The sequence below is a fragment of the Capsicum annuum genome, chromosome 9 (assembly GCF_002878395.1).
Source record: "Capsicum annuum cultivar UCD-10X-F1 chromosome 9, UCD10Xv1.1, whole genome shotgun sequence".
Lineage (NCBI taxonomy): Eukaryota > Viridiplantae > Streptophyta > Magnoliopsida > Solanales > Solanaceae > Capsicum > Capsicum annuum.
This window is the reverse complement of record NC_061119.1, coordinates 3900415-3927045: the sequence shown is the minus strand read 5'-3', so window position 1 is coordinate 3927045 and position 26631 is coordinate 3900415. Positions and strand designations below refer to the sequence as shown.

The window sequence follows — 26631 nt, the reverse complement described above, 5'->3', positions numbered from 1 at the left end:
GAGATTTTTCACTTTGGCACCTAAAGTAGACGGTGTTCATTTTTGGCACCTCAACTAGAATCCAAATGCGTCATTTTGACATTTTTTGCTGAGTCATCACTGTGTGTGTGCTACACGCATTTTGAGCACGTTTGAGGGATATTTTCATAATTTTTTCATCTTTCTTTCTCCTCCTTCTACCATTCTTTCTCCCACGGCTTTCCATAATACTCCAACTTCCATTTTTGAAAATGAACATCAACTAATTGATTAATAAGAATGAAATTAATTCCTTGAGCTTTCACTTTTCCACAATTCATCTTTCTTTCTCCTCCTTCCACCATTTTTCTCCCATAATTCCTCAGTTTTCATTTGTAAAAATAAACATCGACCAATTGATTAATGAGAATGAAATTAATTCCTTCATCTTTATCTCATGTCTTCGTTTTCATTTTGTGAAAAAATCTTCAACTTTGATTTTTGATTCTTCATTCTCTTCCATTAATTAATGAGAATGAAATTAATTCCTTATATTTGGAGTTGATAGGCTCGCGAAGGTTTCTTTTGAGGATTCATTCACTGATAATGGGGGTACGGGGTTCAACAAGTAATTGGGGGTTGAGAGATTAGAGAAGACGATTGGGGAGGTGGTGGGGACTGGGAAGTGAGGGGTGCAGGTGGGGGTGGGTGCTTCAGAAGATGATTTGGGGTGAGGGGTGGGTTTAATTTAATTTAAGTTAAATTAAACCTGTAATTTTTTAATCTAAATTAATTACTTAAAAATTATTTTAAAATGCAAATATCCTGTTATTATTGATCGCTTTTACATGTCATAGCGCGTGTAGTGCACACAATTACATATTTTTGCTGATTGTAAAAAATGTGCCAAAATGACACATTTGGATGCTAGTTGAGGGGTCAAAAATGAACGCCGTCTACTTTAGGTGTTAAAGTGAAGATTGATAAAACTTTAGGTGTCTATCGATGGTTTTTGTCTTGCATCAATTAAAACTCTGGCAAATCTTACAATTAAGGCACATCACTAGGTAGTAATTAAAAAGTTTATCCAAAATAAAATATCTACATAAATTACTACATACTATTTTCTTAGTTATTATAAACAACATACTAACATAACACGGAAAATTAATTTCAAAAAAAAATAAAATTGATCGTTGTAGTAAACTGGTACTACAGGATTACTGTTATAAAAAGATTTTACTGTGATTGAAAATATAAATCCTGTGGATCAATGGGCTTTACTATATCAATAAATAGTCGCTGCATTTGAAGGCAATGTGCAACAAACCCAAATTCTCAAACACATATACTTAGTATTATAATTAGGGGAAATGACACTCTATAATATTTTTTAAAATAAATAGTCCAACCTTGAAAACTTTTCAAAAAGTGTCCAGTTGGATATACTATTTCTGTTTTATAGTCATGTCTTAATTTGGGTCATTTTGGCCTACGTAGTCCATATACAATACCGATACAGTATATATACAATACTGATAAAGTATTCAACTTGGACAATTCAGCCCTTTTAAAAACATTTCAATTTTTTTATTATTTAGAAATAATAATTAAATTATATAAAAACGATATAATTGTATATACGATATATGTATAAAAATTGTATAGTTCTATCAAATATATATATGTAGAAAATATATATATAAAATATCTAGAATGTGTATGGAAATTATATAATTGTTGTATAAACGTGTAAAAAAAAAAAGTACAGTTATTGTATAAATTGTGTATCAAAACTGTATAATTTCCGTACAAAATATTTATATGTATAAGATTTATATAGAAAATGTATAGAAGTTGTATGAAAACGGTATAGAACAAGCCAGTAAGTTGAAATGACTAGAAAGTGAAATTTAAATTTCATGGTCATTTTTATGGAAATAGTTTAATTTGAAGTGTTGTTTCTGTCCTTTTCCCTTATAATTACTGATAACTAAATTACAACGGCAACACTTCGACTATAGAGTTACAATAAAAAAATATTGAAACAACAAGTAACTATGGATTAGAGATAAGAATGAAAATGAGAAACTTAGGCTCTAGAAAAGGCGGGAGAATAAGACATTTTCTTCAATACGCATAACCCGTGAATCACAAACACCGGAACCAATTCACACCTACGTCTCAACCCAAACCCAGTTCAAATGGGCTCTATTACTTGTTCTCGACCCAATAGCTCGTGGTTAGCCTAATAACTACTTGTGTGATGTGACGAGCTCGAATTCTCAAAACAAATACTCAAGTATTATACAATATAGACAAATTTCTAATGAAATACTTCAAGTATCGAATTACAATGAAAGATACGTAATAACAACGAGTAACTAAAGATAAATATAAAGAATAGAAAGGAGATAGAGGAACAAACATTTTTCACAATAAACACGAATCCCCAAAACCGCAACGATTATTTTATCTCTACTCAACCTGGATCCCAAGCAAATCCCTTGTTTAGTCCCAGGCCAAACAACTTGGTCCGACATTGGGCTATCTGTGTTCACAACACGATCCATATTGGCATGGATTTAATTTTGGGGAAAGGACACCACTGGCCATTTTGAAAATAAATGGCCAGCATTTCGTAAGTTTTCCACTTGTGGCCAGTCGACCAAAATAATACCTCGTAATAGCCATTGGGCTATTTTGGCATTTTCCTGCATATACAGTTTTTATACCAAATTGATATAACGCTGATACCATATCGATATATTTTTTCAAAGGAGACGGAACCTATGCATGCATATACAATCTTTATACCAAATTGATACAACGTTATACCAAATTGATACAACGCTTAATGTCATTTAATAGCCTGTGGGCTACTTTGACACTTTCCTACATATACTGTTTTTATACCAAATTGATACAGTGTTATACCAAATTGATACACTTTTTCAAAAGTGATGGAACCTATGCATGCATACACAATCTCTATACTAAATTGATACAACGGTTATACCACATTGATATACTTTTTCAAAAGAGATGGAACTCACACATACATATACAGTCCCTTTATCAAATTGATACAACATTTATACCATTTTGATATATATATATATATATATATATATATATATATATATATATATATATATTTTTAAAATATAGTAGTGAAATAATAAAAATAGAAAGCTGAATTCGTTTTTTATAAGAAAATGGACAACATTTTTTTAAATGAAACAATAAAAAAAATTTAAAAATAGAGAAGGAGACGAAGCCTACATTGAAATGGCTAAAAGTAGGAATTACTTTAGTGGCTAATTATAGGTAATTAGTTTTTGGTGGCTATTATGGTGGAATTATTTTAGAATGAAGTGCTATTTTTGTCCTTCCCTTAAATTTTTGGGCAAACAACATAAATCCCAACTGTTTGGAACTTAATTACAGAAAAATTTGACATCTTGCACCATTACTAAAAATTTCGATTTTGGATCTGTCGAGATACATAATTAGCTCTCGATACATCCTACGAAGATACCATTTTTTTTTTATAAAGATGAATAATTAGCTCCCGATATATTCTTTTTGATTTTTGGTCTGTCGAAATACATAATATATCCAACAGAGATACATTTTTTCTTTATAAAGATACATAATTAGCTCCCAATATATTTTTGTCAATTTTGCGTCTGCCAAAATACATAATACATATAATGAACTTATATAATTAGTTGAAATTTTTATAATTACTTTGAATATTTCTGTAAATATGATAAGTTAAAACGTATGTTTGTGTTATTTTTCTTGATTTTAACACAACGGGCATTAAAAAATGGAATATTGGGCCAATCCATATGATCGTCTAAACTGCTACTGACCCGACCCGACTCGTTAGCCTAACCGGGTTGGGTCATCTCAACCATATTTAAACTCCTCTTTCCTTCATTCCTCCATCCACTCCTCTCCTTCTCGCCTCGATTTCCGTGCAAATGGACAGAGAATGGGGATCAAAGCCGGGAAGCGGCGGCGCCGCCTCCGCCCAAAACGAAGCAATCGACCGCCGTGAACGGCTGCGCCGGTTGGCATTGGAAACAATAGACTTAGCGAAAGATCCGTATTTCATGAGAAATCATTTGGGAAGCTATGAATGTAAGCTGTGTTTAACGTTACATAATAATGAAGGGAATTACTTGGCGCATACGCAAGGGAAGAGGCATCAGACTAATTTAGCTAAACGAGCTGCGAGAGAAGCTAAAGATGCACCTGCTCAACCTCAGCCGCATAAGCGCAAAGTCACTCTCAAAAGAAACGGTATGGTTCGATAAGAAAATCGGCTTTTTTTTCGTGAATTTTGTGTAGTTTTTAGGGTAATTAGTTGTGTTAATTTGAATTTGAATTAGTTGTATCGGAACTATCACCAATTATTTTCCTCAAAAAAGGCATTAGACTAATTTAGCTAGGAGAGCTTCTCGTGAATCTAAAGATGCTAGCTCAAAGTTACTCTCAAAAGAAACGGCATGATTCGATGAGAAAATCGGTTTTTTTCGTGAATTTTGAGTAGTTTTTAGGGTAATTAGTTGTGTTTATTTGAATTTGGAGGTTATACGTGCTGTTTTTAATAGGAATTAGGGATTAACAATATAGATTTTGGTAGTTTCGTATCCGAACTGTCACCAACTATTTTCCTTAAAAAAGGCGTTAGACTAATTTAGCTAAACGAGCTGCGAGAGAAGCTAAAGATGCACCTGCTCAATCTCAGCCACATAAACACAAAGTTACTCTCAAAAGAAATGGTATGGTTCAATAAGAAAATCGCCTTTTTTTCGTGACTTTTGTGCAGTTTTTAGGGTAATTAGTTGTGTTTATTTGAATTTGACGGTTATGCGTGCAGTTTTCGATGGGAGTTAGGGGTTAACAATATAGACTGTGCTAGTTTCGTATCCGAACTATCACCAATTATTTTCCTCAAAAAAGGCATTAGATTAATTTAGCTAGGAGAGCTTCTCGTGAAGCTAAAGATACTCCTGCTCAACCTCAGCCTCATCAACGCAAAGTCAATCTCAGAAGAAACGGTGAATCGATTTTTTAAATACATTTTTTAGGTTCATTAGTCGTGTTTTTATTTGAATTTGAGAGTTAATTTTGGTGATATGGAAGAGATTTTAGTGTTATTGTTTCTTTATTAAACCCTAAAACCTCAGCCTCGTAGGCGTAAAGTCACTCTCTAAAGAAATGGTATGATTTGATAGGAAAATTGAGTTATTTTGGGGTTTTATGCAATTTTTAGGGTTGATTTTGACTTGATTTTGGTGATATGTAAGAGATTTAGTGCGATAGCTATTTTTTAGGGTTGTAATAGTGGTGCTATTTGAATTTGGGACTTAATTTTGGTGATATGGAAGAGATTTTAGTAGTGTTGTTACTTTGTTGAATTTGGGATGGGATTTAGGGTTTAACAATTTATTTCAATTATAAAATATGTGTCAAAAACACACGTCAAGTATTCCATTTTTCGAGTTTCATACTTAAACTATCAGGTAGAGTTTTTTCTAACTGAATTAGTACCAAAATGTTTATTGAAACATACCTCAACTATCAATTGCTCACTTTTCCTACGTGAACTGTAGTAATATTTTAGGTAGGAAAGGGAAAATGGGAACAACTGATAGTTGATGTGTGTTTTGATAAATAATGGGTCATAGTTCAGGTGTGTATTTGACCATCAACTCTTTATTTAACCTTGGCCACGACTCTGCACTGCACCTGTGTGGCCCTAGTAGTCAATGAAGTAAGAAGAAATTTTGAAGGAGACCAAGGTTCACATTAAGTTGCGGCAAAGTTTTCTTCCATTAGTTTAAGCTTTGAGAGTTAATGGACAAAGCTACCTGATACATGTGATCGTGGAAGGTAGCATGATAACATTTGACTTGTAACTGCCCGACACAACATGTGTTGGGATGCCTATGCCACCTGCCAGCGTTGGTGCCAATTGCTCGTTTTTGACGCCAATTGATAAGACTATGACACACATGGCACACATTCCTTGCTATGCATTCTCTGATGGACACCATATTTGTTAAGAAAAAAGAATTATGTACCTTACAATTTGATTGCATTGAAAGAATTCTCGAAGTTTTACTTGAAATTAATTCTCCTTTTAGCATTCAAGAGTCGGCAAAGTTCAAATAAAGGCCCTCAGAGGCAATGTTTCATATCCTTGCAAGGCCAAATAAATTAGGTGATTTTTGTTTACCTTCTATGAGACGATACTTGACCATGTTTCCTTAAAAATATTTGATGTTTTACCTAGCTAATCAATCAATCAATTAGGAGGAAAAAAAATCAATCAATTATTCCTTAATTCTAAATTAGCCGGCTGGTTGTATAAAATTTTCTATACGCATTGCGCTAGATTCTTGCTATTTACATGATTGTGAATAAATTAATGTCATTAGATACATCATACTTTGACCATCTTTCAGGTTGAGAAGTTTTTAGATTTTGAACTTTTATGCTGGCTGATTATCCATTTTGCTTAATTCTTGATTGCCGTGTGCTAATTTTTGATGGGCTGGATCTGCAGTTAAAATTGGTAGGCCTGGCTACCGAGTGACCAAGCAATTTGATCCAGAGACAAAACAAAGATCTCTTCTATTCCAGGTCAGACTTACTGTTTTTCTCTTTTACTTTCATTTGATGACGTATATGCTGGGAATATACTGGTTTTGTTGTTGTTGTATGCTGCCAATGTAAGTCCAGTGGTCCTCATTATTTTCTGTCGATGGTTCATACTTAATGTTCATTAATTCGCTAACATCCCTGCCTTTTGTACTAGTATAACATCGGTTATAGAATCAATTGAATCAAGTAATCTTAATTTGGTTCAAATTTTAAATATATATTCATAAATTCATTAAACATGCACCCGTTAATTACTTTTATGAACTACAAAATTCAATCCATGAACTTTAAATTTTTTTCACTTATGCGGGAAGCCGGGAAGTGAATAGTTTCACTGCCAAAGTGAAGAACTACAGAACTATCATTTGAAAGTTCAAAACGAGTGAAGGAAAGGTTAGGCTAGTGGAAATGGCAAACTACCTTCAAAACCATGAGTTTGGGGGTTCAAGTTCGTGAGGAAGCAAAGTGGGAAAATCCACGGGTTTTAGGGAGAGGGTGGTGTTTGTTAGTATACTGTATAAAGATAACAATGGCATTAGTTTTGCATTAGTTTAAATTTACTGTATATTAAAAATTTCAGAGCTTTGGACTGCTGTATGATATTTTTAAAAAGGCGCTGTCCAGAAATTCTACATTGATTTATCCAACGATTTTAAGAAGTTCTGTAGATGTCTATTTTAGAAGTATTTGGGCTTCACAAACTGTACTGCACTTGAACCAGATGGTTGTTCGATTAAAGTAATATAGGCTTTTTTTCACCTATCCATCCTATTGAGTGTTTATGAATGGATACCCAGGTATCAACAAGCCCTTTCCTATTTTGGTTTCCTCAATACAATCTACTTTTTGCTTGTCACTCCCGTATCTTGGAACATGCTGTTTTGATGTGGTTGGATGGACAATCAGTGGTTCTGCAGTTGCATATGCGTTGGCATTATATATTTGTTGGAATTTGACCTAATTAATATTAGGGGATGGTTTTACAGTTAGCCTATTGACAATTACAAGACTATGGATTCACTATTCGACTGCTAGTTTCATTTCAAGCAAACTTGAGTTTGACGGATTCCCACTTATAAGCCACCATATTTATTTAGGCTAAGAATTTGAGAACCCAGAGAAAGTTATCAAACTGAAGAAGTTGTTTTTGCTGAAGAGTCTATGTTAAAGACCAATAGGTAGGCTGCGGTTATGGCATAGGTTTTTGAGAGAGGTAAGTGTACCTTATATGTAGAAAAATACACCTCTGGATTACACACCTGGGCGGCACATCTTTGGTAAAGTAAAAAATAAAACCAAGTCATGTCTTTCAAAATTTTGGAGGCCATTGTAACAACAAAGAGACTAAGTCCCATCCGGATGCACTGCATGGATTCGTGATATTATATGAAGGTGAAACAGTAAAATAAATGCATCACAAGTTCACGATGACTTCATCCAGATATCAGTAATTTAAACTGTCATAATGGAAGAAAATGATTTAAAAGTTGGTTTTAAGTCTATATGTTCCTTAATAATAGTTATAGTTTGCTTCCATTATTTTCTTTGGCTGCCATAATTCACCAACCTCAGCTCATATACATAATAGTAGTTATATGTGTCGTGATATTTAAAAAACTGCAGATTGCAAGAAATGCACTTTTGGCATAGTACATATGCTAGTCAAGTATCAGATGAGACACTAGCTAAATTTACCTTTCATTCCTTTGGTTTTCCCTTTTTTCTTAATTTATGGAGTGTTGTGCTTGTTAATAGTTTCATGACGTTGGTGAGTGGTGCAGATTGAATATCCTGAGATTGAAGACAACACAAAGCCAAGGCACCGATTCATGTCCTCCTTCGAGCAGGTTTGTTTTGTCAGAATATTTTTTTCTTGGGTGGTTCTATTGTATTTAACAGATTGCTATTCAATTGCCCTTTTCTTGATTTCTCATGTGAGAGAATAAATGGTCTTGGTATTCGTTCACATATTAACTAGATATTTTTCTTATGTTTCTCTTTCCTTTTGGGCAGAAAATCCAACCATTTGACAAAAGATATCAGTTTCTTCTGTTCGCCGCTGAACCATATGAGATCATTTCATTTAAGGTAACTTTTTTCTCATGGTCGAACATAATCTTTGCCCCCTCTCATTATGTGTTTCCACTTTTCGTTGTTTGATTATGTAATTGATTCTGTTGCATTATGCAGGTTCCAAGCACCGAGATCGACAAATCAACTCCAAAGTTTTTCTCACATTGGGATCCAGACTCGAAAATGTTTACTGTAAGTCTCTTAAAATTACAAGCTTGCAACCCAGTTGCCCAGAAGGGTTTCGTATATTCGCTTATTTCTTCATGCTTACTCGCTCTTCTGGATGCATCAATTTCAGTTGCAGTTGTACTTCAAGACTAAGCCACCCGAGACTGTCAAACCACCAACCGCTCCTACAGACAACGGGTTGTCAGCACCTGGTGCTTCATCCAGGCCTCTACCTCCACCACCTCAAGCTCCACCACCACCGCCACCACAAGGTCTTCCTCCTGGAGCTCCAAATCCACCCAGAGGCCCACCATCCGCCCCTGGTTCAATGCCTCCACCCCCTCCCCCAATGGGTAACGGACCTAGACCTATGCCACCAGGAGGTAACTTACCTGCCCCACCACCTCCTCCAGTTGGCAGTGGCGCAATGGCTAATTTCACTCCAGGTGGACACATGGGGAGACCTCCAATGATGCCTCCACAAGGTTTTCAAGGTCAACAGATGCAAGGCCAAGGAATGCGCCCACCGCCTCCACCACCCAACATGGGTTGATGAACTGAAGTCATGTTACCTTACCTTTAATGCATTGAGTTCGTCTTTTGTAGTGATTTTCGACTTTGTGTAGCGCTCTTCCGGTAGGGGTCAGATGCTGGTTAAACCTTACGAGATCATGTTATGTTACCTGAAACTGTCGCATCTATAACGCCGATTCGTCCATCTTGGTAGGCTTTTAAGGCAGATGTAATAGGATACTGTTCACATTTTCGAAGTAGCTTATTGCTTTTTAGATACTGTATCAAATGAAAGTAAATTTGTTGCCAACTTCTAAAATCTCTTTCAGGTGTACGTGAAGGGGAAGCTGCCTCGACCTAAGCTATCCTTTTAACACATTACCCAAGGCTCAAATATGCCATCGAACTATTAACGATGACTCATCTATGCCACCGGCGTAACAAAATGATTTATTCGTGCCATTGTTTTTTTCACCGCGTGGCCTCTTATTAGAGGACCACATTACTATTGCATATTTACTTTCAGTTTGTAGTTTAAATCAAAGAGGACCACATTACTATTGCATATTTACTTTCAGTTTGTAGTATGAATCTATAAACTTTATATTATGGATCCGACGACCCGCGAAGAAAAGCAATGCTATCAACTACAAATCAGTAATCCGCATTGTACACTCTTCAATAAATTACAAACAACATATGTATCCTCTGGCACCCCTTAGAAGAGCTAAAAGCAATTCTTATGTTCCAAACGAATTTCCATGTTAACAGCTTGGGGGTTTGAGGTGGGGGAAGTGTTCGAATTCTTCCTAAGTTGCTACCGCGTGTGTAGGAAAGACCTTCCGAATGAACTCTAAGAACCTCTTCGAGTAATATGTTGGATCAACAGCAGAAATGGACAGAGAATCAAACTGAATCGATTTGTATGCATGTTCTAACTTCTTACTCATGTTGTATTCTTGCAGTATGTCAATTATCCCGAGGTATAACACCACATCGTATACTTCATGGAACACCTGCGTTTGACCTTCCTTTGGTATATACTCCGCCCTTGCTGGCATGTTCACGCCAAGCTGAATCTGAAGTCTGCTTGACGCGCAAAGAGATGAAGTTAGTCAATGTACAGATTGTCAACACCAAAAATAGTAACATGAAAAGATCAACTAAATTTTGCAGATAGTATACAAGGCTGGTAGATGAAGTCTTCCGTGCACCTTGAGAGCAAAACTAGACGCAGTAAGGCAAAGAGGCTTTCGCACAGCATCTCTAGCAATCTAATGAAAGGAGGGGTAAACTGAGCTGCTGGATATCGCCAATCCCAACTGTCATGTGTGTTCTAGCTGGCAATGGCGGATGCAGAATGTTCACTAAGAGGGTTCGAAATGGATTCTCATTTGTGTCAACGGGGTTCAATATGCAATGTATACATATATATCATATTTGACCTAACATATACAGTGTACTCCTAAAAGGTATAGTCATCAAGATCTTTTGTGAAACCTTTGAATTACTCCCCCCCACCCCCACCCCTGTAACGTCAAGGGTGCTACAACTTTACTAGGGAAAATGTTAATGTCGAGCCTAGTGAAAAATTTACCTTGCAGTCCCGGGGAGGAGGAGGTCCACTTCGGCATCACCAGTAGCTGATGACGCTCGTAATCGGCTGCCTCTGACATGAGAACCCACAACGACACTATCGTCACTCCCACGAGGGACCAAAACAAGGCCCTGGGGCAATATTTCATCCTCTAGAGACTCTGAAGTAGTAAGAACAAAAGCAATAGTTTATAGAAACAGTCATAAAGCCAAGACAAAACAAGATCTATAAAACTATTAATTTTGCAAAGAGATTAGATAATTATACTCCCTCAGTGTCTTACACTTTACGTATCTACGTTTACATAAGCAGATTTGACTGTATTATTAACCAGAAATAAACAGAAAAGGCACCAGCAATCAGGTCATACTTACGTTCGTCACAGTGGTAAACCTTTAAAAAGTACTCCCTATGTTTCAATTTGTTGTCGTTTTGACATGGCACGGAGTTTAAAAAAGTAAAGAAGATTTTCAAATCTCATGGTCTTAAATTAAAGGTATGTAGAATGTACCAAAATATTCTTTAATCTTATGGTCTTAAAACATGCCATGGGGGAAGTTAGTTAGAATTAAGGAAGTACCAGTAAAGGAAAGAGACTCTTTTCGGAACAGACTCAAAAGGAAAGCACGACAAACAAATTGAAACAGAGGGAGTAGTTCGTTCAGGCGCATGTGGTTGGTTATTTTTTGTTTTCAGAGACGAACCTTCTTCTGCAACAATTTCTAATCCATCTGTTGTGGTGCGTCCACTGCACGAGATGAGAGATTGTAGGTGTTGAGGTGCTCTATAATGAACACCTAACAAGAGGCTGTAATCCATAATGTTCTGTTCCTCCAAGAATTTACTGTCGATTTCGATCTGCCTGTATCCGAATTGTAAGATTGAAAATGTTTCTGGTGCAAGCTCTTTATACTAAAAGGTATTATAAACTTACTATACCATTAAACTACAATGAAAAGACAACTCAAATATACTATCAAATCTCAGCAATTTGAATAGATACTTAAATAACTCTACTACGAAGTCACTGACCGTCAAACATAAAAAAGAAGGTAACGTTGCTTTCTGAAGAAGAAGCAATCTTATTGTTTTGTTTTTACGTTTGATGGTCAGCAACATCACACTATAAAACGGAAGCCCGGTGCACAAAGCACCCCGCATTCACGCAGGGTCCGAGGAAAGGCCGCAACCCAAAGGAGTGTGATGTAGACAATAAGGCTTCTTTCAACTGCCCAAAAACATGAACTCTGGTGCAAAAGACAAATGTCTCCATGCACTAACGACTTTAAACTATGTCATATCTTGTGAAACATGGTGAAAATACTTGGAAGTATTTTTGAATCAAACGATGGAAGCCGGAAGGGCAGACAAACTCAAGGGTCACACTTGTCACAGTAAAAAAAAAGGGCAGTCCGGTGCACTAAAGCTCCCGCTATGTGCAGGGTCCGGGGAAGGGCCCCACCACAAGGGTGTATTGTACGCAACCTTACCTTGCATTTGTGCCAGAGGCTGTTTCCAAGGCTTAAACCCGTGACCTCCTGATCACATGGCAGCAACTTTACTAGTTACTTTAAGGCTCCCCTTCACCCTTGTCGGAGTCATTCAAAAAAAATTAAAATAAAAAATAAATACTAGTCCTACCATAAGAAAGTACACTACTTTGCAAAAGAAGCTTTATAGAGCCTCTTAAGTTAGAACAACAACTGAAAAATAAAAAACGTATGCACATTAGAGAAAATGACAATATTTAATTAAAGGTCACTCACCTTAATAAAGCTTCGCGCCAAGAAGGCTCTAGATAAAAGCAGTAGTTCAAATCTAGATCCTTAAGTATTGTGTTCTCATCAATTTCAACCTTGTCTACAGATCGTCCTAGTGAAGAACCTTTAAGATCAAATCTTCGGTGGATCCTCAACTCCGTACAAAACATATTTCCCATTACTACAAAGCGGAACTGCAAAATGTCACAAAATCATTAGCCTTATTTATATCGAAGAGACTTTATCTTCGCCGAAGAAACTCTCCAAGCAACATCATGCATGTAAATTATATGTTGTTGAAGCGTATGTTAGACTTGTTCGCCTTCCCAGAAGAAAATACTACTTTTACTAGACAAGGTAAGCCCCCGACACACACACACACACACACACGGTGTGGCTAGATTCTGATTTCACTTCCACTCCACAAATTTGATACCCCTCCACGCCCCTTTTTAAAATTCAACTTGAAATGTTTTTGATTATCGTTATATGAATTGTAGTGCAATACATGTGAGGTTCTTCTAGTGGCAAGGCGCACTCCACATCCAACCAAGAGGTTAGGAGTTCAAGTCACGATAGGAGCAAAGTGGGCAAGGTTCACTGTTCACTCCTAGGCAGGGAAAATTTGGCAAGTGGAATTTACCATAAGAATCTATTACTCCCTTCGTTTCAATTTGTTTGTCTGATTTCGGCTTGGCACAGAATTTAAGAAAGTAAAGAAGACTTTTGAATCTTGTGGTCTTAAATTAAAGATATGTAAAATGTACCAAAATGTCTTGTAATTTTGTGGTCTTAGACATTGCCACGTGAAAAGTTAGAATCATAAAGTTGCCAAAAAAAGAAAGAAGCATTCTTTATAAATGGACTAAAATGAAAATAAGACAAACAAGTTGAAACGGAGGGAGTATTAAAGAACGAAGAGCAATTAGAACCCGAACAGCTTTTGTATGTTGCAATATAAGAGAAGTTTTCTTTTTTTCTTTTTATTTCTGTAGACATCTAAAATTTGTGGGACTCTACAAAAAGAATCCAAATTCTGTTAGAGTTATTAGAGTATAATTTACCCTAAACCCTGAATTATGCCTATATAAAGAGGCAAATATTCCCTTAAAGAGGCATCTTGAATATCCTATAAACTCATGGGTATTCGTAAAAAGATCAACCATTTTGAATATCCCATAAGCTGATGGGCATTCGTAAAAAGATCGGATCTCCAATATCTCCAATATCCTACAAAATCACGGGATATTCAGAAAGAGATCATCCTATGTTCGAGAATAAGCCACTAACGACCCTCGAATTACGGAGAAAATAACAGATTTGTAACCACAATCGTTTATCAATAAAAAATTCTTGTTTCTTCATCTTTTTGTTTGTGGTTAAAATTTATTTTCCATAAATTTAAATTATGTTGGAAACAAATTGGCACGCCTAGTGAGACCAAATCTACCTTTCATCTCTTCTCTCATAAATCATAAATCATATGTGTAAAGATGGAAGCTCTATGGATACTTCAAGACTCGTCATCAAGTACCCTTCGACAAGCCTTGAAGCAGGGGCATTTGTAGACATCTAAAATTTGTGGGACTCTACAAAAGAATTCAAATTCTGTTAGAGTTCTTAGAGTTTAATTTACCCTAAACCCTGAATTATGCCTATATAAAGAGGCAAATATTCCCTTAAAGAGGCATCTTGAATATCTCAGAAATTCGGGATATTCATAGATCAAAATCCTCTTTCTTGATAATCAAATACATCAAGAAATCCAGATTCCTATATTCGAGAAATACGTTGCGGCCCTCGAATTATGGAGATCCATATTCCTATGTTCGAGAAATACGCTACGGCCCTCGAATTATGGAGAAATACGCTACGGCCCTCGAATTATGGAGAAAATCATGAGAGATCAATCAAGGGAGGAACAGAATTGTACCCATATTCGTTATTAATAAAATGTTCGTGTTTCTACATGTTTTATTTGTGATTGTAATTTATTATTTCTGTCACTGTAAAATTTGTTGCAAACAATTTCATTTTAACGCACTATCAACCAAAGTATAAATAAATAATAAAAGTCACTTTTATTATATGTGAAGATTAAAATCTACATCCATATTACCTTTTGTCCACTGGAAGGTTTTATCCTGTGAAGTCCAAAAAATTTAGTGATGAGAGTATTCTCATATGTCCTGACATGGCTATGATAATTCGGAAGCATCCGCAGCAAAACCTATACGTGAGATCAATGGTCATGATGCTCTCTTTTCATAAATAAAATATAAGAGAAACTCCAATAAACAGTTACAGGCAAAGTTTTAGAAGAGATATCTGCACAGGAGCTTCCAAAATCTAACCGATGTAAGACGTGAGCTATTTTCATAAGCAGGGACAGAACCAGTAGCTTTGCCTCAAACCAAGTATTTGTATTAAAAAATTCATTTGACATGTATAAATAATATATCACGAACCTAGTAAACCAAAAAAATTGTGATCCAGAGCACATAAACTAAAAATTCTAAGTACATCTTACAACTGTAAGGGGGGAAACCAACTGGAATCTATGTTGCTCGGACTCTTCAAAAATGCCATCGGGTGCATGTCGGATCCTTCAAAGGTAGTGCATTTTTGGAGTATCCGACACTGGTGCGGCAACATTTTTGGAGAGTTCGAGCAACTTAGACTGGAATAAATGCCAAGTATTAAACAGGTCAGAAATATTTCAACTGGTTTGATAAAAGTGACTTGTGACAGTGATTTATGTTTGCTCGGACACTTCAAAAATGCCACGAGGTGTGTGTCGTATCCTCCAAAAGCAGTACATTTTTTGAGGATCTGACATGGGTGTAGCGACATTTTCGGAGAGTCCGAGTAACCTAGACGGTGATCGATTTAAGTCAAGATTACACACCTTAACTTCAGATTTACGTAATGTCTTAATCATGAAACGGTCATCTTGAGACAGGAAAAATACACTGCCACTTTTTCCAGGAGAAGAAAGCTCTCTAAGGGCATCATTTCCACATATTGACATCATATAATCAGCAGCATCAATCTTAAACATCTCCCTCAGATTCCTACAAGAAGATAAATCCATTTTACTTCCGATACATATGTATGCAGCATATCAAAAGCCCAAAAGACTAGTTTGGACTTCTAATATTGCAAACCACCAACCTGAAGACCATTGGGCAATAGTCTTTCCACTTGAAATCCTCAGACTGATGTGTAGGTGTCAATTGTGATCCTCCTTTAGGAAAATACATCCAAAAACTAGCACGCGGGCCAAAATCTGCATCCCGTATTTCTCGTCTTTGTATAGGTGTAATTTTCCCCACAGTGTATCTGATCATATTTCAACTGGTTACAGGTTTGATATATGATAAAAAAAGGAGCAAATAAAGTTGTGCGGCAAATGATTGCCTGCCTTCAAGAATGAACAATGAAAAATTGGGTATGGTACATCAAATTAAATAAGGTAACACATCCAGGGGTTTATCTGTGCCTAACTGAACATATCTTTTTACATCCAAGTTAAATATTAGTGGATTGTCGAACAACCTCTATTGCAACATCAGAGTTTCGCAGGAGCGGGAAAGGGGAGAAGAAATGTAAAACCATCTTGATGGTTAAAATCATGTGAAAAACGAATTCATATTAGCACTCCAATGCTATCTATAACAGTTGCCCCTTTGTTTATGGCATTGATAATCTACCTTAGTTGTGCTTCTGAAAACCCGAATACATATTTGGTTGTTTACGGCAACTCTAAATATAACAGAACAGTTAGGATAGAAAACACCAGAGTATTTGCCAAGTTAATTTTTCATTACGTTAACTTTTTCCGCCCTTCAAAAGTCAAGGACTACGTTGTAAACTTCCATCTGAATTGGCCATTAAGAAGAACCAATACTATTTTTATTTTATTTTTTTTGAGAACCAATATTATTCAATTGATGTTTCAGTGTTTCTTCCTTTGAACACATTTATTTACACACAACTACTGGCACCATAAAACTTTAAGCAAGTACATCCTAATTAAAGTTCTCAAATAGACGACGTCTTGAAGTTGGTAAATTCCTTTCACTTCCAATGATATTCCGAGATATTCTAGTCCTCAATCTATGGATGGTGACACAAAGAAAAGTAAGACTTATAGGAAAAATTCGTACTATTGTTTTATATGCACATAAAAACTCGACCAACACGTGATTATTAGACAGATGTAATGCCAACGTAATCCGTTCTCCAGCCTTATCTACAGAAAATACTGCATGCCTAAAGCAGCTTGCTAAATGCATTAAGTCTAGCAAAATAATATGAAAGATCTGTATAATAATAAGAAAATATATAGGTCAAGGAACCAAGTGGCTCAATGAAACTTTAGACCAAAGAAAGACCAGCGTAAGTGAGATAATCTGAAACGAAAATGGGGGGTGAGCGTGCATGCATGTGTGTGGGGGACACAAGTGAAACATATTCCGACAAACACGAGCTATTCATCAGTAGTCACAAGTAACACACCTGATCCCAAGCTGCAGACTGAGCATCAAATCATAACTCCTATGACCCTTTATGATTGCTTCACCTGGTCTCTTTAATTCCCTTACAAGTTTTTTTTGCCTCCTTCTGGCTCTTCTGGATGGTGGTGAAAAGCGATCATTTAAGACCACCTCACTTATTAGGATGCCTTGCATGTACTCTCTTTCCAAAATTGGAGCACTCATATCATAATCCATTTCTCCATCTAAATCATGTCCAATAACTTTCTCAATGGCTACTTCAAGACTCCATCGTCTTTCGAGAGAAACATTTGTCGGCCGTGACTGCCCCAAATTTAACAGGTCGCTATCTGGAAGTTTACCACTTACTTTGACATTTCCTATATCAACTGAAGCAGCATGATGCATATGTGAGACTTGATTTTGCTTTCTCAGATCTGGCAGTAATCCTCGTTTTCTCAAAGCATTAAGGTACAATTCTTGACCAGCCGTAAGCCTGCTACCACCAGGATAAAATGTTCCTTTTCCATCTTTTAGACTATGTGTCCATGTACCAATATAACAGCTACCATCACACCACGTATACATACCGACGCCATGCATTGCACCATTAAACCAGCTCCCTTCATACGAATCTCCATTAATCCAAGTGAGAGTTCCTTTACCCGATATTTTCCCTCCTTTCATGTTTCCAAAGTAGACATTACCGTTAGTCCATGTATACTTACCTGGTCCTTCAGGAATTCCCTGAATCCAGGATCCTTCAAATATGTCTCCATTCGGATACATTTGATATCCTAAACCGTGTTTAAGGTTCAACCGCCAACGGCCCCTGTATGTCACTTTATCAGGTCCAATATACGTCCCCTCACCATGCATATAACCACCTGAGAATTCACCATCATAAACAGCACCAGAAGGAAATTCTAGTTTCCCATGCCCATGTGTTATCCCATGTCTCCACTCACCCTCATACCGACAACCATCAGACCACCTATACTTCCCGGAACCTTCGGGTATGTTGCCCAGCAGTGACCCAGAATAGGATTCCCCATTTGGTAATAAGAGCTCCCCAACTCTAAAGTTGGTGGTTTCAGAAGTAAGACAAACTTCGCCATTTATCAATTTGGTAATATCATTGTCATGAATTAACGATGAATCAAGTGACTTTGTCCTATCCGATAAAGTAATCGTTCTTTCAACAGTGTCAGCAATGACCCCAAGACCAGACATGCATAATCAAAAAGTTTCAAGTTTATACTGGATAGGAAGGGACCAAGAATTTCAGACAAGCTAAAGCACACATCCGGTTTTAAAAAAAATTCCTCGTTTTGACCTGAAAAATAAAAAAGCAGAACAATCAACACCTACTCATAGCAAAATCAATCTACCGCATCAACTAACTACAAGCGAAAACATATTACGTGTAAATATTTTTTACTAATGTTAAGAGATGAAACGACAATCTAGAACCCTTTGATATCATCAGTATTTGCAATGATTGTTCATAATCTTTAAGTAACATGAACTGCATGCATGCCTTCTAAGGTTCTAACATTAGTTGAACTTAATCTCCTATATAAACTCCAAGGAAAATAAGAACTAAATCTACTAGTAGAAGTAAGAATATTGTTAACTCAATATACAAAACAGTCTATCCTGCCCTTATGATCTCCTTACTCCTCGGAGACAAAAGCACAAGCACACACGAGATGAAATAGGTGACGGTAATATCAAAATTCTGATGATTCTTAGAACTCTGTTAATGTTATCCAAGATATAATAACACAGAAGGTCCTAATCAATCCTATGAAGTGACAAAAGAAAAACTGTAATAGGAATATTTCACAAAGAAATGGTAACGTCGAATCATAGTGACTTCAATCATGAAAGCAAGAGGAATAAGTATTTTCCAACACCGTGACATCTCTTAAAATGTGTTTCCGTGATAACCTATTAATATTGTACTAACTGAGAATGTTCAATACGGGTATCCAGGCCGGAGCTGGACTTCAGGTTCAGCCGAAACCAATAGTTTTGATCGAAACCTTGCCAATGAATGAATACAAATTTGAACCCACTAACTTAAAAGGTCTAGAATCTCAAAGCCATAAGCTTCAAACTCTGGCTCCGCCTCTTCAAGTATGCTACCATTCAAGGTTAAGAACACGACGACAAAGTTATTAGCTTCATGAATAATCATCTTATATTAGATTCATAAGCTCAAACCATTTCCTCTACATGCCCATTTCGTCTTTTATCATTCATAGGCAAAGTTTGAACCGAAGTTCTATCGGGTATAGCCTCTCTACCACACAAAGGTAGGGGTAAGATCTGCATAAAATTTACCCTCCCCAGACCCCACTTGTGGAATTACACTGAGTGTGTTGTTGACGTCGCATTTATGGGCAAAAACGATCAAATCTTTGTGATGACAAATGTAAAATCAAATTCAACCTCTTTTCAATTCTTAGCTCCTATAAGAAACTCATTTCAACTCTCTCGCTTTTTCATTTTTTCAGCTTCTGAATACAGCTACTATACAATTGGAGAAAAATCCCACATCACAAAAACACAAACTTTACTCAGAAACAATCCAACTTAGAATTAAGAATGCAACAAACACATTAATTCACACAAAAATTTTCACATTTTTTCGACAGTTTTTTGAGCACCTCGACTAATTCACGAGATACCTGCCACGTCCCACTAGAGACACCTCCCACCAGCACCAGGTACCAAGTAACTCTATCCACCAACGCAAAAAAGATAAGAATCAACTAGTGTTTTTTTGTCTCTATTAGGAACCAAATTTTGCAGATATTTCCTTCTAAGGTTTATTGATTGAACCCATTTTTCTTATCTTCTCCACCAAACAACAATATGTTTGACTTCAACTTTTCACCACAAACACCAACATAAATAGTTGAACAAAATAAAAAAATCATTTCCAACAACAACAAAGAAAAAAATGAAAAACTTTAAACACCCCATTTCCAAGAATTCAAAAAAGATTCAAACTTTAAACACCCCATTTCCAAGAATTCAACAAAGATGCAAACTTTAAACACCCCATTTCCAAGAAAACAAAAAAGAAGCAAACTTTAAGCTCTATGAAACTATAAACATTATATTTCAAGAAAAATAAACACCAACACAAATACAACAACAACATACCCCGTATTCTCATAAAATAGGGTCCACACAATCCATAACCATAAGGTAGAAAAGTTATTTCCCATAGACTAATAGATAATACTGAAACAAGACTATCACAAAATAATATTTTCAATCATCTACTTCATTTCCAAAAAATACAAAAAATGAAGCATACTTTGAACTTTATATTACTACATAAATTCAAAAAGCAAGTTGAAAAAGAACTTAAAAACAAAAAAAGAAATCACCTTTCTGTTACAAACTTGCTGATATTTTTGCCTTTTTCTAGATGAATTCTGTTAACTTTATTTACCTGTCAAGAAGCGAAAAAATGATATGAAAATTGGAAAAAATTGGGACAAATCCCAAGTAGAATAGAAAAAAAGTGTAGTGTAAGAATTCAACAAATTATTAAGGCTTTTGTGAGTTTTTTTAACATGTATAAAAATTCATTTCCCTCCGTTCCACTTGACTTGACACGATATTCAAAATATAAAAATAAAAATAAAAATAGATATAATTTAAAATAATTTTTAAATATTTATATGTTTGTAAATCATAGATTGATATTTAAACTTTAATATAAATTTAATAATTAAATATAAAGCTATTAAAATATTTTTCAAAAAAAAAATGACATTTTAGAAGTTGTAAAATACTAGTTGTGAAATCTAAGATATAAATAGGGTCCTTCTCAAGCTTGATAAAATACACCAACAAGAAAGGGTGTGTAAAGACACTTATGCCCTTGCAAAAAGTCTTCATTGTTAATTTCTGAGTTTACTTTTGTTTTGTTATGTTTCGCTTTACAAAAGTTAAGGGTAAAGGTGCTAATAAATCGCTAGGTAATCTAGGTCGATCCGAATAATATCTTGTACCTTTTTTTTGGTTGGACCACCTCAACTAGTGATTTTCAAATCACTTCACGAGAGTTAAGTGTACAGTGAGGTACTTATAAATTATTAGGTAGTTGAGCTCGATCCAAACAATGTCTCGTACCTTTTTTGGTCGGATCAACTCAACTAGTGATTTTCGAGTGCTTTGCGAGAGGTAAGTGTACGGTATAGGTATTTATAAATCACTTGGTAGTCGAGCTCGATCCAAATAATGCCCCATACCTTTCTTGGTCGGACCAATCTCGACTAGTGATTTTTTATCGCTTCACGAGAGTTGAGTATACAGTAAAGGTAATAAATCATTGGGTAGTCTAGCTCGATCCAAATAATGCCCCACACCTTTCTTGATCGAACCAACTCAACTAGTGATTTTCGATCGCTTCATGAGAGTTAAGTGTGTGGGAAAGGTGCTTATAAATCTCTAGGTAGTCTAACTCGATCCAAATAATGTTTCGTACCTTTTTGGGTCGGACCAACTCAACTAGTGATTTCTGATTGCTTCACGAGAGTTGAGTGTGCAGTAAAGGTACATATAAATTATTAGGTAGTCTAGCTCAATCCAAATAATGTCTCGTACCCTTTTTGATCGGACCAACTCAACTAGGGATTTTCGATCGTTTCACGAGAGTTAAGTGTGCAGTAAAGGTACTTACAAATCGCTGGGTAGTCTAGCTCGATCCAAATAATGCCCCACACCTTTCTTGATCGGACCAACTCAACTAGTGATTTTTGATCGCTTCACAAGAGTTACGTGTGTGGGAAAGGTGCTTATAAATCGCTAGATAGTCTAGCTCAATCCAAATAATGTTTCGTACCTTTTTGGGTCGGACCAACTCAACTAGTGATATCGGATTGCTTCACGAGAGTTAAGTGTGTGGAAAAGGTGCTTATAAATCGCGAAAGTAGCCTAGCTCAATCCAAACAATGTCCAATGCCGTTATTGGTCGGTCCAACTCAACTAGTGATTTTTGATCGCTTCACGAGAGTTAAGTGTGCAGTAAAGGTACTTATAAATCACTAGGTAGTCTAGCTCGATCCAAATAATGCCCATGCCTTTCTTGGTCGGACCAACTCAACTAGTGATTTCCGACAAGTCTTTTTGAATTGAAGAGCAAGAGCAAGAAGCGGAACTTGAAGAATTTTTTTCTCTTTATGAATAACCAATTTATTTAATTAATATTTAGAGCTAAATTTAATTACAGTAATTTAATAAAATTTAAATGTGGATATTCGAAACAATACTATAAATTGTTATCGTTTTCATATTAATATGATGAATAAAAATACATCTTAAAGTGTTGGTCATAATTCCATACAGTAAAACTTTCAAGACGTGACAAGTAAAATAAACGAAGGAAATAACATTTTCCCTTTTTGATTCTTCTCTATTTCTTCCCTCGATATTCAATATTCATATTAAGACTCGATTAAATCTCTTCACATTGAAGCTAAAGAGGCCCCTCGAACTCACACCTCTATTTAACGATGAAAAAGTACTTATCATCACAGTATGATTACGATATTATCTTATTTTCTATCTAAATGAGAGTGTGTGACTTACGTGAATTTTAAAAAAATGTATCATTTGATATCCCACCTCATGCAATATCCCTACTTATCCCATCTGATATATAATTAATTCTTTAATTTAATTATTAAATAATTAAACCATGTCACATCTAAATTGATGTAAATCTACTGTTATTTCATAGAAAAAGCAACTATGCAATAAAAGGTATTTTTAACTAAGCCTGCCTAATTATGGATGTTGAAATGACATTAAACCCCACATTTAAGAAAAAAATAATATAATAGTAGAGTATTAAAAGGTTTTTAATAAAAGGTTTTTGTCTTTTCAATAAACACTTGATTAAGATGTATTCAACATTATTTTATTTTACCAAAACAAAGATGGATATTAGGAGGTTACGTATTCAAACCGTTGAAACAGCCTAAAATACAAGGGAAAATTATATACAGAAGATCTTTATAGTTCGGTCCATCCCCAGGTCTTGAGCGTAGTGGAAACTTTAGTGCATCGAGCTGTCAAGGAAGGAAAGATGGATACCGACATGAGTCGTGGCTGAATGATTGAGATTACTCCACTCTTAATTAAAAGTCTTGAATTCGAATCATAGGAGGTCACGGGTTCAAACCGTTGAAACAGCAAGATTGCATACAAAAGACTCTAATGGTACGGTCCGTTTCGAGATCCGGGGCATAGCGGGAGTTTTAGCTCACCGATCTGTCAAGGAAGGAAAGATGGATACCGTTATGAGTCTTGGCTGAATGGTTGAGATAACTCCACTCTTAATCAAAGATCTTGAGTTCGAACTGTAGGACGTCACGGGTTCAAACCGTTGAAACAACAAAACTGCATACAAAAGACCTTTATGGTTTGATCCATTTCGAGACCCGGGGCATGGCGGAAACTTTAGCGCACCGGACTGTCAAGGAAGGAAAGATGGATACCGACATGAGTCGTGACTGGATAGTTGAGATAACTGCACTCTTAATCAAATATCCTGAGTTCAAGTCTCCGAAAATGAAAGATTATTAAAAATGTTGGCCGAAAACTTCAATACAAATACTGAACATCGAGCTATTTATTTTTTTTTAAAAAGAAAACCATAAAGTTGGACTTGTTTTTATAGTGGGGTCCAATTGATGAATTGATATAGACAATTGGAATTTCATCATTAGGGGACATGACTAGTTAGTTAGGTGCATCCATTATCATATTTTATTTTTTTTGGTAATTGGCATCCATTATCATATTATTATGCACTAGACAATTACTTTAATTTTATTTAAATAGGAAATTACATAAATACTTTCAATTAGGTTGTTATAAAGAAGGAAGTTTAAGGGTAATTTTGGAATTTGAGTAGGTAACTATACGATGTTTACCTAAACATTTTTTATTAACAACTAATATAGATCCACAAAGCAACTTTACATTGGGAAAAAGAAAATTTTATTAATATAAATTGATGTAAATATTGAATACCAATAAGTTTTTATCTATAATATGATAGAATCACTAAAAATGAAAAATATAATAAAAGTTGATTAATTCTTGTTTACATAATAAAGTTTTTTAATTAAGAAAAATATAATAATATTAGAATGTAAAACATTGAACATAGTCCATAATTGTTTATATCAAACTACAATTATACGTTAAACAAATTTTATTTTATTTTTTAAATGCCAAACAAGTTGAACCAAGATATTTATATATGAAAGGGAAAGAACTATTAATTTATTTATTTATGTATTATTTCAATACTAATAAATTACTACTTAATTTAGGATTCCCCCCCCCCCCCCCCCCTTTTAAATAATTAGCCGGCCAACAACAACAACATATTTTATACATCAATCTAATTAAGATTCTTTAAACAAAATAATTGTATTTTTGTTTGAGAAGAATAAGTCCAATTATTAAAAAATTATACTAAGTACATGACTTTAATTAAATTATATGTAAAAAAACAAAAAAAAAAAAAAACACAATATAAGAACTAGTCAACTTTTATATATTAATTTATTGCAAAATCTAGTAGGAAACTAGGAACAATATACCTAATTATAAATTGGACGGTTGAAAGATATATATTATGTGAAATAATAATTAGTTGATAGAATCTACGTAAGTCTTGGCTTAGAGATTAATGATATTTGCGAATGAATTTTATGTTTTGACACATGAAATAAATGTTTATTAAAGTTTTTATCTACTAACATGGGTTGCGGTGCAGTGGATGGGGCTGCTCCACCCTTAATCAGAGGTCGAGGGTTCGACGCTGGGCATGAAGAAAACTCTGTTGGGAGCACTGCCACCTTAATGGGCCCTGCAACGCGCAATCCAAATTAGTCGGTCTCCAATGCAAGCACCGAACATCGGATGGAAAACAAAAAATAAAGTTTTTATCTGTAAATCGCTATCAGCTTCTCGAGAGGGTCATTCCACTATATTTTATAACAAATACGTACGTAATTTGAGTTAAAAATATTAAATTCGATCAAGCTCGTGAGGGTAATATGTTGAAGCAATTAGAAGCAATGATGTCTTGTGTTCAAGCCGTAGATACGGAGAAAAAATCGGTTGGGTGCATCACTCTGAGAATGAACCTTATAGTGCATGATCTGGATTAGTCAAAATTTCATACGAGCATCAGATACCGGGTAGAAAACTAAAATAAAAAGAATGTTGAGATCACGGTTGGATCCTAGTATGTTGGTTATGGGATATTAAACCGAACTCGATAATTTTGATTTAAAACTCTGAATTTGTAGCGAGAAACTTATTGGATATGTATAAGTTATTAATTTAGAACTCTCTGATTTAAAAGAATTATAATTCTGAATCCATAAACTTCAAATTTTGATTCCGCTCCTGATTGAAACAATTAGATATACATTATATGCGTCGGAATGTGGTGGGGACGGTTCAAAATTTCTTCGCTCTTAATAAAAAGTCTCAAAGTCGAACCCTTGGGATTGAATAAAATTTTACTCAGACCATCGCAGCAAAAAATAATTCTCATATACGTAAATTCAAATTTAATCGAACCCTAATATAGATATTTAATGATGTCTCATGCTTGTATTATATTCCTACAACCAATATGTACTACTATGTCTTTTCTCTAAAGTGTGTTACAAGAATATTGAAAATTTTAGAATACATAATCATTTTTACTTTGAATATATACCACTTCATTATATATCAACATCATATTGCAATCCACCATGTACACTTTTTAAAATTCACATTTTTAAAACAAAAAATTTGGACATTTCCCATGACTGACTACTCAATTTGTAGTAAATATGTTCAGTCCAACTAGTTAAATGGGTCTATAGAGATAGTGACGGAGTCAAGATTTTCATTAAGCGAGTTTATTAATGAACATACGAACTAACCGAAATGGTTCAACATCTACTATATATACATATAAAAATTAATTTTAACTATGTATATGCAGCATAATTTCCCGACGAAGGGAGGGTAGTTTTGCCCCTGTATAGAGAACACCCTTAAATTTGTAAGGTTTTATTTAGTGCACACCTAAATTACTGGTTGTCTTACCTCTCCCCCACCCCCCCTCGAAACTTGTTATTTCAATACATCACGCACCCTTCGTGATCTAAAAATCAAAATCGTGTAAAACACGTGCGTACACGGTAAAATAACGGTCTATGTGTATGTTTACGTGGATAAATAATATCGGAATCTCTTTCATATTTACCCTATATCAAGAATCACTTACTTTCACTTCCTAAAAGCTTTTGCGTAAGCTTTTAGTGAAGAAAAT

At 35.2% G+C, this 26631-nt stretch overlaps 2 protein-coding genes across 5 annotated transcripts; one reads left to right on the top strand and one right to left on the bottom strand.

Annotated features, from left to right (window-relative positions):
• Nucleotides 1–3868: 3868 nt before the first annotated feature.
• LOC107843146 (splicing factor 3A subunit 2) lies at nt 3869–9706 on the top strand. Its single transcript, XM_016687335.2, has 6 exons — nt 3869–4272; nt 6545–6621; nt 8424–8489; nt 8656–8730; nt 8833–8907; nt 9014–9706. Exons 1-6 carry the CDS (start codon nt 3951–3953, stop codon nt 9434–9436), a joined length of 1038 nt encoding a protein of 345 aa, XP_016542821.1. The 5' UTR covers nt 3869–3950; the 3' UTR covers nt 9437–9706.
• A 274-nt stretch (nt 9707–9980) lies between these two features.
• LOC107843145 (phosphatidylinositol 4-phosphate 5-kinase 9) lies at nt 9981–21097 on the bottom strand. Of its 4 annotated transcripts, none has more exons than XM_016687333.2 (9): nt 20660–21097; nt 17275–18588; nt 15928–16095; nt 15662–15827; nt 14873–14983; nt 12760–12947; nt 11698–11855; nt 10994–11153; nt 9981–10482 (listed from the first exon to the last, which is right to left on the bottom strand). In XM_016687333.2, exons 2-9 carry the CDS (start codon nt 18483–18485, stop codon nt 10206–10208), a joined length of 2439 nt encoding a protein of 812 aa, XP_016542819.1. In that variant the 5' UTR covers nt 18486–18588; nt 20660–21097; the 3' UTR covers nt 9981–10205. The 4 variants fall into 4 exon arrangements, with proteins under 4 accessions (XP_016542819.1, XP_047251969.1, XP_016542820.1 ...); XM_047396013.1 differs by having other exon boundaries at nt 19949–20668; XM_016687334.2 differs by lacking the exon at nt 20660–21097 and adding an exon at nt 20430–20560.
• Nucleotides 21098–26631: the final 5534 nt, after the last annotated feature.

Bases quoted from the DNA above. Each gene is read 5' to 3' on its own strand.
- LOC107843146 (XM_016687335.2), top strand. From the start codon at position 3,951: ATGGACAGAGAATGGGGATCAAAGCCGGGAAGCGGCGGCGCCGCCTCC. The intron at 4,273-6,544 runs GTATGGTTCGAT...CTGGATCTGCAG, and splicing joins AGTCACTCTCAAAAGAAACG to TTAAAATTGGTAGGCCTGGC. The intron at 8,731-8,832 runs GTAACTTTTTTC...TGCATTATGCAG, and splicing joins ATGAGATCATTTCATTTAAG to GTTCCAAGCACCGAGATCGA.
- LOC107843145 (XM_016687333.2), bottom strand. From the start codon at position 18,485: ATGTCTGGTCTTGGGGTCATTGCTGACACTGTTGAAAGAACGATTACT. The intron at 15,828-15,927 runs GTTGGTGGTTTG...ATCTTCTTGTAG, and splicing joins TATTGCCCAATGGTCTTCAG to GAATCTGAGGGAGATGTTTA. The intron at 11,154-11,697 runs GTTCGTCTCTGA...TTACTACTTCAG, and splicing joins AGAAATTGTTGCAGAAGAAG to AGTCTCTAGAGGATGAAATA.